This window comes from Syngnathoides biaculeatus, chromosome 2 (assembly GCF_019802595.1).
Source record: "Syngnathoides biaculeatus isolate LvHL_M chromosome 2, ASM1980259v1, whole genome shotgun sequence".
NCBI classification, from domain to species: Eukaryota; Metazoa; Chordata; class Actinopteri; order Syngnathiformes; family Syngnathidae; genus Syngnathoides; species Syngnathoides biaculeatus.
The window spans coordinates 42,386,231-42,402,183 of NC_084641.1; the positions used below are offsets into that span (position 1 = coordinate 42,386,231).

Consider the following 15,953-nt stretch of genomic DNA (forward strand, 5'->3'; position numbering starts at 1 on the left):
TTTTACAACAGCAGTATCTATGGAGCTGATATTTTTATTTAAAGAGCGCAAATACCACAAAAATCACAGAGATTTACTGTCCAATATATTTTCCTTGATGGCAATTCCAGTAAAATAATTATAATAAATGTGGCCATATAGTAATAATCGGGACTCTAACCTGTGACCTTGAGGTTGCATAATGTTGGTCTCCTGTGCCACACAGGGACTGAATGTTAGTAGGTCTGCTGGGGACTGTGTTGGTGGCTTCATTAGAGAACAGAGGCTGACTGTTTTGGGGATTCAGACCATGGGGGAGAGCTTATCACTGTTAATGAGCTTGCTGCTGCTCCATGGCCCAGCTCACTTAGTAGTGTTCATTTGACAATGTCACACATATTCTTTTGTCAACTTTAGAGTGACCTTCAAAATGTCAACTGTCAACTGATGACTTCCTGCTTGTGTATTTGTCCCATCCCTCCTGCACACACACACACACACACACACACACACATATACATATTTATGTGTGTGTGTGTGTGTGTGTGTGTGGTGTGTGTGTGTGTGTGTGTGTGTGTGTGTGTGTGGTGTGTGTGTGTGTGTGCGTGCGTGTGTAATATTGTTACAATAGAAAACAGTGACAGTAGATTGCGATGAAGGAATTGTGGGACAAAAATATAAAGTGATTACATCATCACTGGTGAACTATGTTATTTTTTATTCATCATGTTCTGTCTTTTATTCTTTCACATAACCATGTCATTGCATTGAATGTTCCTTTGGTTACATGGTTAGAAATCTACAAACTTTAGCTACCTTGTGACGGTTACCATGGTGACAATGGGTCAGTGAGCCATTAATCAAATGTAAAAAAATCTATGCTGATACTGAAATAAGTGCTGTAAATTTCTTTAAAGGTTTTCAATAAACATTTATCAGATGGAAAAACAATAAACAAAAGTCATGTGAGTACAATGGTATATTCGTGTTAATTTAGGTTTAGCTACTTCAACTTTGTTTTATTTTTCACTGAATATAAACGATTTAAAACTGCTACAGCAACATCATTCAAATTTTTTCCAAAATTTCCCAAAATCTCTATGACGACTTCAGATGACACTTCCAATGCAAACGGAAGTGGAGCAACTGAAGAGAAAAGTGAAAAAGCTGGATGCATAATGAGATGAAACCAATCAATGAAGTATCATCTAACTGGAGATCGACAGGGTGGCCGACGTGTCTTTCGCTTTGTTGAAAAAGATGGGCGCCTCTTTTGCTACCTTCAGCGGGATGTGAGAAGAGCCTGGAGAACCTTCAACCGAGTTCTGCTGACACTCTCGGCAGCAGCAGCAGCAGCAGTCCATGAAAACCTGACCCAGCGCCTGTGGACCGCACACAGAATAGATTTTCAAATACTGTAAATAAGCGTAGACATAATTGTGTGTGTTTCAATAATGTGTGTGGAGGTTAACAGATTTGTATAATATGGTCAATAATGGTAAAGACATGGCACACTAAATCGTTTTTGAAAATCTGTTGATGAAAAGTTTTGGTCTTGGTGAGTTCTGCTTTCAGGTAAAGACAACACTAGTTCACATAGGTGTGTGTAGATGTTCTCATTGAAAATTGACTTTCACCAACCTTACATAAACATAACAGCACCACAGGTGTGATAGAGGACTTGAGGAATAATAAGTGATGCAAAAGCGTCACCGTGGCCACAGTGTTCTCAGACATGGTGACGTGGGTGAAGGCCAGCGTGATGTTGCCTATGTGTTCAGGCAGCATGCATATGGTGTATACCACCGCTAATGCCAACAGAGTGCAGTTGAGCTGTCGCTCCAGCGCCTGGTGATGTCGCTTGTAATTGGAGGTAGGGTCATCATGGGTATGCTGCTTATGGGTGGCGCTGGAGTCGCTGTGGACATTGCGGGTCGCCATCTGGCAGAGGACAGTAAAGAGTACGGGCAGGCAGAAGTAACAGCCGAAAGTCCACCACATGCGAGCCTGACAAGGACACAGAGCCAGCGAGTATTGAAAACATGTTTAGAGGATTCAGTCGGCATGTCCAGTGGTGAAGTGGAGGTGGTCTCACCTGGTGGTACCTGTGCAGGATGGAATGCAGGGAATCCGGCAGGAGAAGGGACGGTGGTGAGGAAGGACTTATTGAGCAGGAGTCGGCAGTGGCAGCTGATGCAGTTCTTGCAACATGCCACAAGAACAGCTCAGGGCTGGCCAGAAGCATCGCCGCGACCCATACTACAACCAGTTTGACCAGTACTGAGCGACAACGCTCCACCTGGCGTGTTTTTTGTTGGAATGTGCTGGTGGCAGCATGGAAACGGTCGATACCCAGAGCACACAGCGTGAAAGAAGTGACGCCCAGAGACACCACCTGAGACATCCACAGTCAATAGATCTGTCACTACTTGTCATGTCATGTCAGTAGTTTTTAAACAAGATGACATCATGCACAAACCATATAAATTCTACCTTTACTCCATTACAGTTACTCAAGTAAATTTTGGGATAAATTGTAGATGAGAATAGTTTGAATGAACATTTTACTTTTACTTAGGATGCTGACTAAAGATATTTACTCTGTTATTCCGATCTACATGTAACTCGCTTTGTTGTTGGTTCTTCAGTGAGACGTCATCATCAGGTCAACATAACCACTTGTGACATTTGATTCCAGTTCAGCAGTTTAACAGCATGAGTCAGTCACATGATTATACACAAATGGGTCTATTTTTCTGATGAGTGCAAATCCAGACCTGTGGTTTACAACTCTGCAATGAGGCAGACTTGACCCAGTTTGGGCAATTTTATGGACCAGCATGCCACTAGCACATTTAAAATTGGGACATCTATGCTGTCTGGTCATTTCCACAGTTGACATCATTCCTGTCCAATTAATTCCAGTCTTTCTATGCACTTTTTATGTGGGAAAATAGTTTTGTATGGATGCAGAGATCCATGCAATCCATACATGACTGGCACACGTACCCTTTGATTTTTCTGGACTTCATGTACCAATCTCCACCAACAATGTTTCATCTCCACTTACCCCCAAAACCAATAGGTACATGCCCGTCAGTATGTGGGCTGATTTTAAAACATTCATTCATCACAAGGCTTGCAGGAGTGCTGGAGCCTCTCCCAGCTGTCAACGGGCAGGAGGTGGGGTATACCCTAAACTGGTTGGCAGCCACTCACAGGGGACATGGAGAGAGACAGTCACACTCACAATCATACCTTGGGGCAATTTAGAGTGTCCAATGAATGCATGTTATTGGGATGTTTAGTGAGAAAACGTACGCAAGCCAAGGGGAGAACATGCAAAGGGGAGTGTCGAGATTTGAACTCTGGTCCTCAGAACTGTGAGGCCAATACTCGACAGCTGCGCCACCAAGCTGCCGTTTGAAAACATAATAAGCATAATAATGTGTGCAATCAATTGAGAGGATGGTGGGACGGTGAACGACTTGTGAGCACATCTTCCTCACAGTTCTGAGGATTCTGGTTCAAATCTGGCCTCACCTGTGTGGAGTTTCTATGTTCTCCCTGTGCCTGGGTGGGTTTTATCCAGGTACTTCATTTTCCTTCCATCTTTGAAAAACTTGTCTGGTAGGTTAATCCTTCTTCTTTTCCTTTTGGCTTGTCCCATTAGGGGTCACCACAGCGTGTCATCTTTGATGAACGCATATTTGTTTGGCACAGTTTTTACACCAGATGCCCTTCCTGACACAAACCCTCTGCATTTAGCCGGGGAGAGAAGCTTATAGCACCTGGGATTGCCAGGCGGTCTCCCATCCAAGTAGGGCCAAACCCGCTGAGCTTCCGAGATCTGACGAGATCGGGCGTTCTCAGGGTAGCATGGCCGTAAGTGCATGGTAGTTTAATTAAAGCCTATAAATTTTCCGAACCTGATAATTTGATTACAGAATGTTGTTGTTTATGAGTGCCCTGTAATTGGTGACCAGTTCATGGAGGACCATGCTTCTCAGCCACAGTCATTTTGGATAGGGAACCGTTTTTCTGAGCACAGCAAGTCAACCACATGCTAGTGGATGTGCACCCTAGTACAATCAGAATCAGCTTTAATGGCCAAGTACGAAACACACTTTGAGAAGTTGATGAATGAAGAAAATGAGAGAGAAGGAAGAGTAGAAGAGGCAAGTGTGATGGACCATGAAGTCGCAATGATTAGTAAAGGGGAAGTTAGGAAGGCACTAAAGAGGATGAAAAATGAAAAAAATGGTTGGTCCTGATGACAGACTGTGGAGTTATGGAAGCAATTTGGAGAGGTGGCTGTGGAGTTTTTGACCAACTTATTTAATAAAATACTAGCGGCAGAGAAGATGCCAGAAGAATGGAGGAAAAGTGTTCTAGTTCCCATTTTTAAGAACAAAAGCGATGTTCAGAGCTGTGGGAATAATAGAGGAATAAAGTTAATGAGCCACACAATGAAGTTATGGGAAAGAGTAGTGGAGGCTTAGACTCAGGACAGAAGAAAGAAACTGCGAGCAACAGTATGTTTTCATGCTTAGAAAGAGTACCACAGATGCATTATTTGCATGACATTGTGATCAGCTTTGAAAGCAGGGAGCAGGTGGAGGAACAATTAGAAAGATGTAGAAATGCACTGGAAAGGAGAAGAATGAAGAATAGCCGAACAAAAACAGAATATGTGTGCAAATAAGAGGGGTGGAGGGGGAAGAGTATGTTGTCCTATTAATTAACATAGACGTGAGTCCACTGTGTCTTTCAACATGCGTGATATTTATTTTGCTTTCTAACCGCCAACTTCCTAACTCACTTCCTTGTCGTCAGTACCCGTTGTGCCCTGCTGACGTCAATACAGTCACACCACATCTCCCCTTTCTGGAATCATTGAGTAACTGCAAATGATTCAACAGAACTTGAGGGTTATTCTGCCTCGTGGTTGGAAGGTCTGCTCCTGTCTGTACCTGTCCCTGACAGTCAACCACACACAAAACATTTTAGCCTTAGCTTGAACAATTCATTTCAACAAATCAATAACTCAACCAACAATCCTGCTGCTAACTAAACATTTACATTATAAAAACATGGCATGAATCACATCACATTTTAACATTTTTCTTTTTTTTTTTTTTTAGTTCCTGTATTGTCTCTATCTCTAAACAAAATCATAAATCCAACCTCACTGGCATCCTTACAGCCCTTCTGGACCTGGTACTGAGAGTAGGAGTAGATGGTGGGTCCGGAAGGGTCTGTAGTGGCGATTCCTCTGTCAGTTGATCTGAACCGCCCCTCTGGGAAGGCTCCATCGGAATGGGGCAACTTTGCTCCAGCAAGGCTCTCATGGGCACGAGATGACGACGATTCAGTCTCATAGTTCCGTGGAGACCATCCACTAGATACGAACGTGGGGTGGCATGACTACTGATGATGGCCCCTGCTGTCCTGGCTCCAGTGCCTCGAGGTTCCTTGCACGATGCCGCTGGTTATAGCGTCGTGCATCTTTCACTCGCTTCTCACTTTTCTTCAACCAAACAGCTTCAAGATTTGGAAGACCTGGACTCAGCAAGGCAGGAAGGATGGGCACTGTCGTCCAAAGCCTCCTTGCCATGAGAAGCTGATCTGGACTATACCCATTCTGGCATCATTGGCTTTCTGTGGTTCTGCCTCTCCTTGCTGCATGTTCAGCAGTTAAGAACCAACTCATTCAGCTGCTGGCTCAGCCCGGGCCACCACAGTGACTAGTGCCCTCTGTCTGCATTTCACCACACCTTGGTAACCTTCGTGTAATTTGGCAAGGACATTATTTCTCATTGCTGAGGGAATGACAAGTCTCTGTCCCTTGCATGGATCAGGACTTATACCACTGGTGGAGACCACATGACCCAGAGAGGTCAGTTCCGTCTTCGACAGGTCACACTTGTTGATGTTCAGAGTGTTGCCCGCCCGCTGAATCTTCTCCAGTGTTGCATGTTGGTGGGTGTCATGCTCTTCCTGCGTCCGGCCCAACACCAGAACATCGTCCGTGTGGCAGACAATGCCCTCCAGCCCATCAGTGACCTCCATCACCACGCTGTTCTGAAAGTGTTCCTAGGGCGGAAGCAGTCCTAAAAGGCAGCCTCTTGAAGTAATAGCACCCAAAGGGTGTTATGAAAGTTGTAAGTTTCGCTGAGTCTGGCGCCAGAGGAATTTGCCAAAACCCCATGTTGGCATCCAGCTTACTGACTTACTGGGAATACTTCCAGCATTCCCAGCGTTTCCTCCACTGAAGGCAGGATATATTTCTCCCTGGACACGGAATCATTTAGCTTGGTGAGATCTACACATTTGCGCACAGCACCATTCTTTTTTGGCACTACCACGCTGCCTGCGCACCATTCCGTAGGTTCCTTAATTCTGCCAATAACTGGTCGTCGTTCCATGCGACAGTTCTTGCTTGATTTTGTCCATCAGCAGCAATGGAATCCTCCTTGGCGTTTTTAAGGAGAATGTTGCAGCTCCCGGTTTGAACTTGATAGCGTAAGGCTGACGTACTTCAAGCCCGGTGCATAATTTTGGGTAATTCTCCTTTAGTGTCTTCACAGTGACATTGTTTAAGCGTGCCACCAGCCCCAGCCTACAGCTCACAGACCTCCCCAGCAAGGCAGTATGCACATGGCAAGCAATGTAAACGTTCTCCATCTCTTTCTTCTTACCTTTCCTCAGCAGCAGCTTGGCGACACCCACCACCTCAAACGGACTCCTTCCTGGTCCAAGCAGTGACTTTGTTGCCTTCTTGAGTGTGGGTGAGTTGTCCTTGTATATTCTTTGGAACACAGTGGGCGGCAAGACATCAGCGCCCGTGTCAATTTTGAACTTGACACTGCATTTATTAATGTCAATTTTGACCATCCAAGGGTCTCCATCTGTCGTGACGCTGGCGAGGAAAACTTCCTCCTTAAACTGCTCCTCTTCAACCTCACGCACAGATTTGGAAATGCACACACGTCTGTCATGTCCCTTCGTTCCACATGCATGACACTCCACATCATTAGCAGGAGAGTCACGAATGGGATGAGAAGGTGAGCTGCCACATTTTTGACACTGTGACTGTGCGCCTCTTTCGTTGTTTTGTTGCTGAGCACTGTGTGTCTTGTTTGTTAGGCTGTTTACATAGTGAGGTTTGTGTTTAACTGACCTGGAGGTGCTGTTGAACACTGTCAACAGATCTTGTATCACTTGCCTCAGAACTAGTTTCCCCACAAAGACAAGACACCTGTTTCTTCACCTCCTCACTCTGCCATCCCATTCGTATGACTTTATCCAAAGTTACATCCGCATCCAACTGCATGCGTTCAGACATCCCTTGTCCAGCATACCGACCACAATTCTGTCTCTGATCAGTTCCTGGTGCAACACCCAGTAGTTACAATGCTCTGCCAAGGCATAAAGTGCAGTGACGAACGAATCCACAGGTTCTCCCTCTCTCTGATAGCACATGTTGAACTTGGCGCGCTCATAAATTAAATTTTTCTTCACAACAAAGAACGTCTGGAATCCCCCACTCACTCCTTGGGATATGTGTCTTTGGTGGTCTGACAAGTTTCATCCAAGCAGAATGTCATCTGCCTCTTCTCCCATGCAATAAATCAATGTATTTAGTTGGTTCTCCTCAGAGTTAGCTTGTAGGTTACTTGCCAAGCAAAATCTTTCAAATCTTCGGATCCATTTCTCCCATTCCTGCAGCTTTAAAAAGTCGAAGGGCTCCGGCGGCTGGATGTTGAAGGTAACGCTCAGTCCGGCGGCAATTATCGGCCGCTTGTGGCACGTTATCCACCTGGGCGGGAGCCATGGCTCTGCCAGTCATGTTCTCCTTCTAAATTTGTCCTTTCTCCACCACCGTCCAAATTAAGCTCTGTTAGGGCCACTCCACACTAACTACACCACTTCTGACACCATGTGTGTTATTAAATAACATAGATGTGAGTCCTCTGTGTCTTTCAAAGTGTGTGATATTTATTTTGCTTTCAAACCACCAACTCCCTAACTCACTTCCTTGTCGTCATTCCCCTTTGAACCCTGCTGACATCATAGCTTGAGTCTCTGCTTGGGTGAAGTGCAAAGTTTATAAAACAGTGGTGTGGCCAGGAATGATGTACGGTCATGAACCTTTTTGAGGCTGAGGGCTACTTCGTGAGAACTGATTGTACCAAGGGCCACATAACTTGTTTGCAGCAAACTTCAGTCATAGTTCATTATACGTACCTAAAATATTTTCATTTTAATTTTTTGTATAATTTCACATTACAGGTATTTTAAAAATTTAAATAACATGAGCAAGTCAGATTCAAAATTTAAAGCTGTGGTATTTTTAGAACGTGCCTAGCGGGCTCCTTAAATTGTCCTCGCGGGCTACCATGCGCCCCTGATGTACGGATTAAAGATGGTGGCACTGAAGAGATAAGAGAAAGCAGAGCTGGAGGTTGCAGAAATTAAGAGGTTGAGGTTCTCTCAAGGAGTGAGCAGGTTGGACAGGATTAGAAATGATCTTATTAGAGGGACAGCCAAAGTTGGATGTTCTGGAGACAAGGTTCAAGAGAGCAGACTACAATGGTTTGGACATGTCCAGAGGTGAGAGAGGGAGTATATTGGTAGAAAAATGTTGAGGATGGAGCTGCCAGGCAAAAGAGCAAGAGGAAGACCAGAGAGAGATGCTGTGAGGGAAGACATGTAGGCAGTGGATGTAAGACTGGAACATGCAGGAGATGGGCTTACATGGAAAAAGATAACGCGTTGTGGTGACCCCTTACGGGAAAAGCCAAAAGGAAAAGAAGAAGAATTGACAAGTATGTAACAACACACAAAGGATTTGTCTCTGGCAGTCGACGCCCTGTTACAACATTCATATTGAGGACTGAGAAAACAAACTAACAAAGCACAAAGAACAAAAGACATTCAATTAATAGGAACTATTCCTTATTAGAGTCGCAGTTGTGCAAGATGCAGAGTCTTCCTCATTTACTCTAGATTAGTTAAAAGTGCATCAACACTCCACATTATGTTAAGATTATACAGAGTACCCTTACTCATTCGTGGTTCACCGCAATAGTACAGTGCAATGATCATTGTGCAAAGGGAGAGGTTTAAAGTGACGAATCGTGCGATAGTCTACAGTAAATATTACTAAGAATAATCCTGATTGGACCAGCAGGATTTGAAGGTGTGTCCCAACTCCAGTGTGAAGGAGCAAGGGCTCGACATTGACACCCTTTCTGCCGAGGAAATTTATTTTGGCCACTTGTATCCTGGATCGTGTTCTTTCGGTCACGACGCGCAGCTCGTGTCAATAGGTGAGGGTAGAAAGATTGATCAATTGGTGAATATTGAGATTCGCATTTTGACTTAACTCCTCTTTACCACAATGGACGGATACAAAGTCCGCATCGCTGCAGAGACTGCACCTATCCGCCTGTCAATCTCCTGTTCCATTCTTCCCTCACTCTTGAACAAGACCCCAAGATACTTGAACTCCCCCACTTAGGGCAGGAATTCCTCCCCAAGGGTACGGGACTCATTTCCGATTGAGGACCATGGTTTCACATTTGGAGGAGCTGATTCTTATCCCAGCCGCTTCACACTCAACTGCAAAATTCTCCTGTGAACGCTTGATGAAGCCAACAGAACTACATAATTTGCAAAGAGCAGATATGTAATGCTGAGGCCACCAAACCAGACAACCTCTATGTCTCGGCTGCGCCTAGAAATTCTAACCATAAAAGTTATGAACAAAATTTGTAATAAGGACAACCTTGGCGCAGTCCAACTCTAACCGGAAACGAGTCCTACAGAATGCCAGCAATGCGGACCAAACTCATACATCAGCCATACAGGGACCAAACAGCCCATATCAGGGCATTCGGTGCTCCATATTCCCGAAGAATCCCCCACAGACTCCCCAAGGGACGCGATCTTGAACTTTTTCCAAGTCCACAAAACACATGTAGACTGGTTGGATGAACTCTCATGTACCCGCAAGGATCCTGCAGAGGGTGTAGAGATGGTACACTGTGCTACGTTCAGGATGAAAACAACATTACTCCTCCTAATTCTGAGATTTGACTTCCCAACTGACCCTCCTCTCCAGCATACGTGACTTTCCGGTCGCCTTTCTTAAAAAGGGGAACACCACCTCAGTCTGCCAATCCAGAGGCACTGTCGCAGATGTCTATGCAATGTTGCGGAGGTGTGTCAACCAGGACAGCCCCACAACATGCAGAGCCTTTAGGAACTCTAGGCAAATCTTATCCACCCCCGGGGCCTTGCCACCAAGGAGCTTTTTAACCACCTCGGTGACCTTGACCCCAGAGATAGAAAAGCCCGCCACAGCGAACCCAGACTCAGCTTCCTCATGGGAAGACGTGTCAGTGAAAATTGAGGACGTCTTCAAAATATTCACCCTACCAACTCACAACGTCCCGAGTTGAAGTCAGCAATGCCCCATCCTTACTATACACAATAATGATGGTGCACTGCTTCCACCTCCTGAGATGCCAGAACGTGAACCGTAATTTCCTTGAAGCCATCTTGAAGTTGTTCTCCATAGCTTCATCAAACTCATCCCACGCTTGGGTTTTTGCCTCAGCCACCACAGAAGCTGCATTCTGCTTGGCTAGCCAGTACCTATCAGCTGTCTTGGGAGTCCCACAGGCCAAAAATGCCCGATAGAACTCCATCTTCAACTTGATGGCATCTGTTGGTGTCCACCATCGTGTTCGGATGTTGCCGCCACGACAGGCACTGGCCACCTTATGGCCACAGCTTCAGTCGGCAGCCCCAGCAATGGAGGCACGGAACATCGAGAACTCTGACAACTCTCCACCAGGTGGTGATCAGTTGAGAGTTCTGCCCCTCTCTTCACCTAAGTGTCTAAGACTGGAAGCCCGATGACACACCCACAATGTCGATCATTGGACTGCAAACTTCTGTGTCCTGGTGCAAAGTGTACATGTGGACACCCTTATGCCTGAACATGGTGTTCGCTATGTACAATCCATGATGAGCACAGAAGTCCAGTAACAGAACACCACTCGCGTTCTGGGGGGATTCTTTCGAATCACGACCTTCCAGGTCTCAATGTCATTGCTCATGTGGGCATTGTCCCCCAGCAGGATGATGGAGTCTCCAGCCCTCTTTGTAAGGACTCTCAAAACGGTGGGTGCTCTGAACTGCTGCTTAGTGCATCAGCACAAACAAAAGTCAGGACCTGACCACCCACCTGTAGGCAGAGGGAGGCTACTCTATCATCCACTGAGGTGAACCCCAATGAACAGCCACCGAGCCAGCGGGCAATAAGTATACCCACACCTGCTTGGCGCCTCTCACTGTGGGCAACTCCAGAGTAGGACAGAGTCCATGCCCTCTAAGTGGGGTGAAGCCCCAGATAACTCCTGGTATCAATGGGACACACAAGCCCCTCCTCCACAATAAGGTAACGGCTCAAGGAGGGGTAGTTAAAGTTGTTTTTTTAATAATTTGTCATTTTTAGTAAGTGTTTTGAAATATTTTATTATTCAAATTAATTGATGTATTACTATCTTTAAGGGTGGCACAGTGGAACAGCTGTAAAGCGTTGGCCTCACAGTTCTGAGGACGCGGGTTTAATCCTGGCCCCACATGTGTGGAGTTTGCATGTTTTCTCTTTGTCTGCATGGGTTTTCTCCGGACACTCTGGTTTCCTCCCACATTCCAAAACATGTATTAATTGGACACTCTAAATTGCCCCTAGGTATGGTTGTGAGTGTGACTGTTGTCTGTCTACGTGTGCTCTGCGATTGGCTGGCAACCAGTTCAGGGTGTACCCCCACCTCCTTCCCGATGACAGCTGGGATAGGCTCCCCCACTCCCGTGACCCTTGTGAGGATAAGCGGTGAAGAAAATGGATGGATGGATGGATGGATATCTTTAAGTGAGAGCTTTCGCTTTTATTTGATGTTCATGCTCTGATTTAAAATAAATAAATCAGGTTATTGTTTAATCAATACTTAAGTAGAGTTTTAGCTTCGTACTTTCTCACTCTTATGTAACTATTTGGAGGTCTACTTTTTACTTTTGCTCAAGTCATATTTTTATAAAGTATCAGTACCCTTACTTTATTGCAATATTTATGTACTCATATTGGTCGCCATTTTCTCACGTCAACAAGTCCACATTCTGCTATCGTTTGATTAATTCACAAGTAGACCACTTTACCTCAAAATGTGTTTGTCTTTGCTGACCACATATTTAACCTACAGTACCTCTAATAATTGCTTGCCACTTGTCAATATGATGACATCAAAATGTTCTTTGTTTAAAGCACTCACCAAAAGACGATATTAACAGTGGACAATTGGTGGACAAATGGACAGTGGATAATTAACAAACTGTTTGTATCATTCTTCAAAGCAGTGAATTAAACCATCATTATCATCATCATGATATGGTCTTCCCCCAGCCAGCCACTAGCCAGCACACAGCTATCAGGTGGGGGTGGTGGGTTTCACCTGCAAGAACGATTGTACATGGAATGTTGATGAATTCATGATTTCCACAGATATAGTGGAACAGTGGAGCACCTGGTTAGAGCGTTGGTCTCACAGTTCTGAGGACAGAGGTTCAATCCCGTTACCACCTGTGTGGAGCTTGCCTGCGTGCGTTTTCTCTGAGCGCTCTGGTTTCTTCCCACATCCTAAAAACATGCATTAATTGGAGACTCTAAATTGGCCGTAGGTGTGTATGAGAATGCAACTCTTGTCTGTCTCTATGTGCCTTGCGATTGGCTGGCAACCAGTTCAGGGTGTACCCCGCCTTCTGCCCAATGACAGCTGGGATAGTCTCCAGCACTCCCGCAACCCGGTCTCACTGTCATTGCCCACATGAGCACTGAACATTGAAGTCCCCCCACTTGAAGGTGGAAAGAGGCTCCCCTCTCGTCCACCAAGGTGCAATACAATGTACACCCACCAAGCCAGTGGGTAACGAATATGCCTACACCTGCCAGCTGCCTCTAACCCTGGGTAACTTGAAAGTTGAAGAGACAACTGCTCTCAAAAGGACTGGACCAGAGACAATCCTGTGTCTGGGCACGAGAAATCTAAAACAGTATATTGTTCATCATGGGTGTCTTTTAGCCATGCTTTCTCTGCTCCCTCATCAGGAACCTGTTTGCCATGGATGACCCTACCAGGAGTGTGAAGCCCCAGACAATTTTGCTTCTTGGATCATTGGGACACACAAACAGCTCCACCACGATAAGGTTACAGCTCTAGGAGGAGATATATACATAAGAAATAAAAACACGATGGTTTGGCAAAATACATCCATCGATCCATTATCTTTGCTGCTTATCCTCACGAGGGTCGTGGGGAGTGCTGGAGCCTATCCCAGCTGTCAGTGGGCAGGAGACGGGGTACACCCTGAACTGGTTGCCAGCCAATCGCAGGGCACATAGAGACAAACAGCCCCACTTTCAATCACACCGAGGGGCAATTTAGAGTGTCCAATTAATGTTGCATGTTTTTGCCGCCATGGAAAAATATAGGATTTTCCATTAGAGTAACAGTTTCCAATACGGTATCAACTATATATATATATATATATATATATATATATATATATTATATATATATATATATATATTCATTAATTATCTGAGCCGCTTATCTTCATGAGGATCCATCGATCCATTATCTTTGCTGCTTATCCTCACAAGGGTCGTGGGGAGAGCTGGAGCCTATCCCAGTTGCTTGGGCAGGAGGCAGGGTACACCGTGAACTGGTTGACAGTCAATTGCAGGGCACATGGATACAGACAACCACGTGGAGAACATGCAAACTCTACACAGCCGGGGCCGGTATTTGAACCCCGGTCCTCAGAACTGTGAGGTCAATGCACGACAACTGTTCCACTGTCCCGCCTGTGTGCGTGTGCGTGTGTATAGATAGATAGATAGATAGATAGATAGATAGATAGATAGATAGATAGATAGATAGATAGATAGATAGATAGATAGATAGATAGATAGATAGATAGATAGATAGATAGATAGATAGATAGATAGATAGATAGATAGATAGATAGATAGATAGATAGATAGATAGATAGATAGATAGATAGATAGATAGATAGATAGATAGATAGATCTTTTTTTAAATGTCTTTTGTGCAGTTACTCTCCTGCCATCACAACTTTATTGGCTATATGATATTAACATGGTAGCAATGACTCACACAAGGTACAAGTAGAGTAACATCTGGCAATACAGTAGCCTAATTCCTAATAATATTGCGGTTCTTGAGAATTCACTCAATTTACTCATCTGGACATCTTAACAGTTAACTTTATGATTACATGATATCAATGAGGTAGTAATGACTCAAATTAGATCAATTGAGTATTTCTCATATATATATATATATATATATATATATATATATATATATATATATATATATACAGTACTGAGTAATTTATTTAATTTAATATCACCAAATAGTTTGAGGATACAGATAACAAGCCCAGAAAACCACTGTTTAATACACAAGCCACAGTCAAGGGTTTTATGAAAAAAATTCACAAATACCTACCTTGGCCCAATGAATAGCTAATGCACACACTCATAACAATATCGACCGGAACAAATGTAAGTAAAGAACAGAATGCCAGAACCATCAGTGTGGGCAACAGTGCTTAAGGTGGGTATTGCCTGTTCACGCCATGGGCTGTTTTTCACGTCATTCAAGCTGAGCACATCCAGCTCCAATAAACGTGCCTGTGTGGATGGTGACCTTAAGTATACAAATACAGTTCCTGCAACGCATAACATGTTGATTTTAAATTGCAAATCACAAATTTATTTTATAATATGAAACCTTTTTGACTTGCCACTCTGTGGATTTCATTTATTGCAGTTTTTTTAGGCAACATAACACCCATTATAAACAAGGGTTTACTGTATTGCGAAAACGTCATTCTACTGTAGCACAGACAAACTTGTTTTCACTCATTGGGAGCATTAATTAGCACGGAAAAAAAGATAGAAAGAAAGAGTTGATGACCATCCTCAAGACACCGCACTCTCCTACGAACACACCCATCGAGGCCCCACCTACCTCCATGTAGGGTACCAATCGGCAGGTGACCTCGGGGAGGATGCGGCGGTGTGACAACCAGTTGACCAGTTCCACAGGCAGGCAGAATATTAGCACCAGGAAGTCCCAAAATGCTACACTGGCCAGCAGGTAGTTCCAGGCAGACCTCATATAGAAGTTGTTCCACACAATACACATGATCACCATGTTGCCCACCACACCTACCACCAGCAGCAGGCCAGCTGCCAGCACAGTGACATAGGCAGTGTAGGAACTGCGCCGGAGTGGATAGAAAGGGTTGAAGAGTCCAGGGTTATGGTCGCGAGGAATGCCCTCGGGATCTGTCATGTTGGAAAATCTTATGACTTGTGGCGGTGTCACAGAGTCGTTGTCGAAGGATTGGCTGAAGTTGGACTGTTGCTCCCCTTTGTCAGCGCCACGGGGCAGGTGCCGGTGCTGATCCAGGTCTACATCCATGACCTCGGATACAAGGGACTCATTGAGAGTTTTAGTCGCTGCCAGCATCTGACACAGAAACAGAACCAGGATCATTGTGATAGATGGTGCCATGGTGGAAGATCCAAGGAGATCACGTTCAGCAATCACTGCAAATTTCCCCAGTAAATTTTCCAAATGATATTCCTTCTTTGTATATACTCATGTGTTCACGGTTGGACCTCAGCAGGCCATCTGTGGTTCTGTTGATAGTCTGGAGGGCGGAAGAAGAAGAAGAAGATGATGATGATGATGATGATGATGATGATGATGATGATGATGATGATGATGATGATGATGATGATGAGGGTAGTTGTGGGCAGAGGCCACAAGTTCGTGGGAGGACTGCCCTGTCTAGGACTAGCA

The 15,953-nt window shown here is 44.7% G+C and overlaps 1 protein-coding gene across 1 annotated transcript; it reads right to left on the bottom strand.

The window, feature by feature from the left end:
* Positions 1-772: 772 nt before the first annotated feature.
* Positions 773-15,662, bottom strand: LOC133495929 (G-protein coupled receptor 37-like 1). Its single transcript, XM_061811000.1, has 4 exons — positions 15,114-15,662; positions 2,075-2,374; positions 1,621-1,986; positions 773-1,361 (listed from the first exon to the last, which is right to left on the bottom strand). Exons 1-4 carry the CDS (start codon positions 15,660-15,662, stop codon positions 1,188-1,190), a joined length of 1,389 nt encoding a protein of 462 aa, XP_061666984.1. The 3' UTR covers positions 773-1,187.
* Between the last annotated feature and the right edge of the window lie 291 nt (positions 15,663-15,953).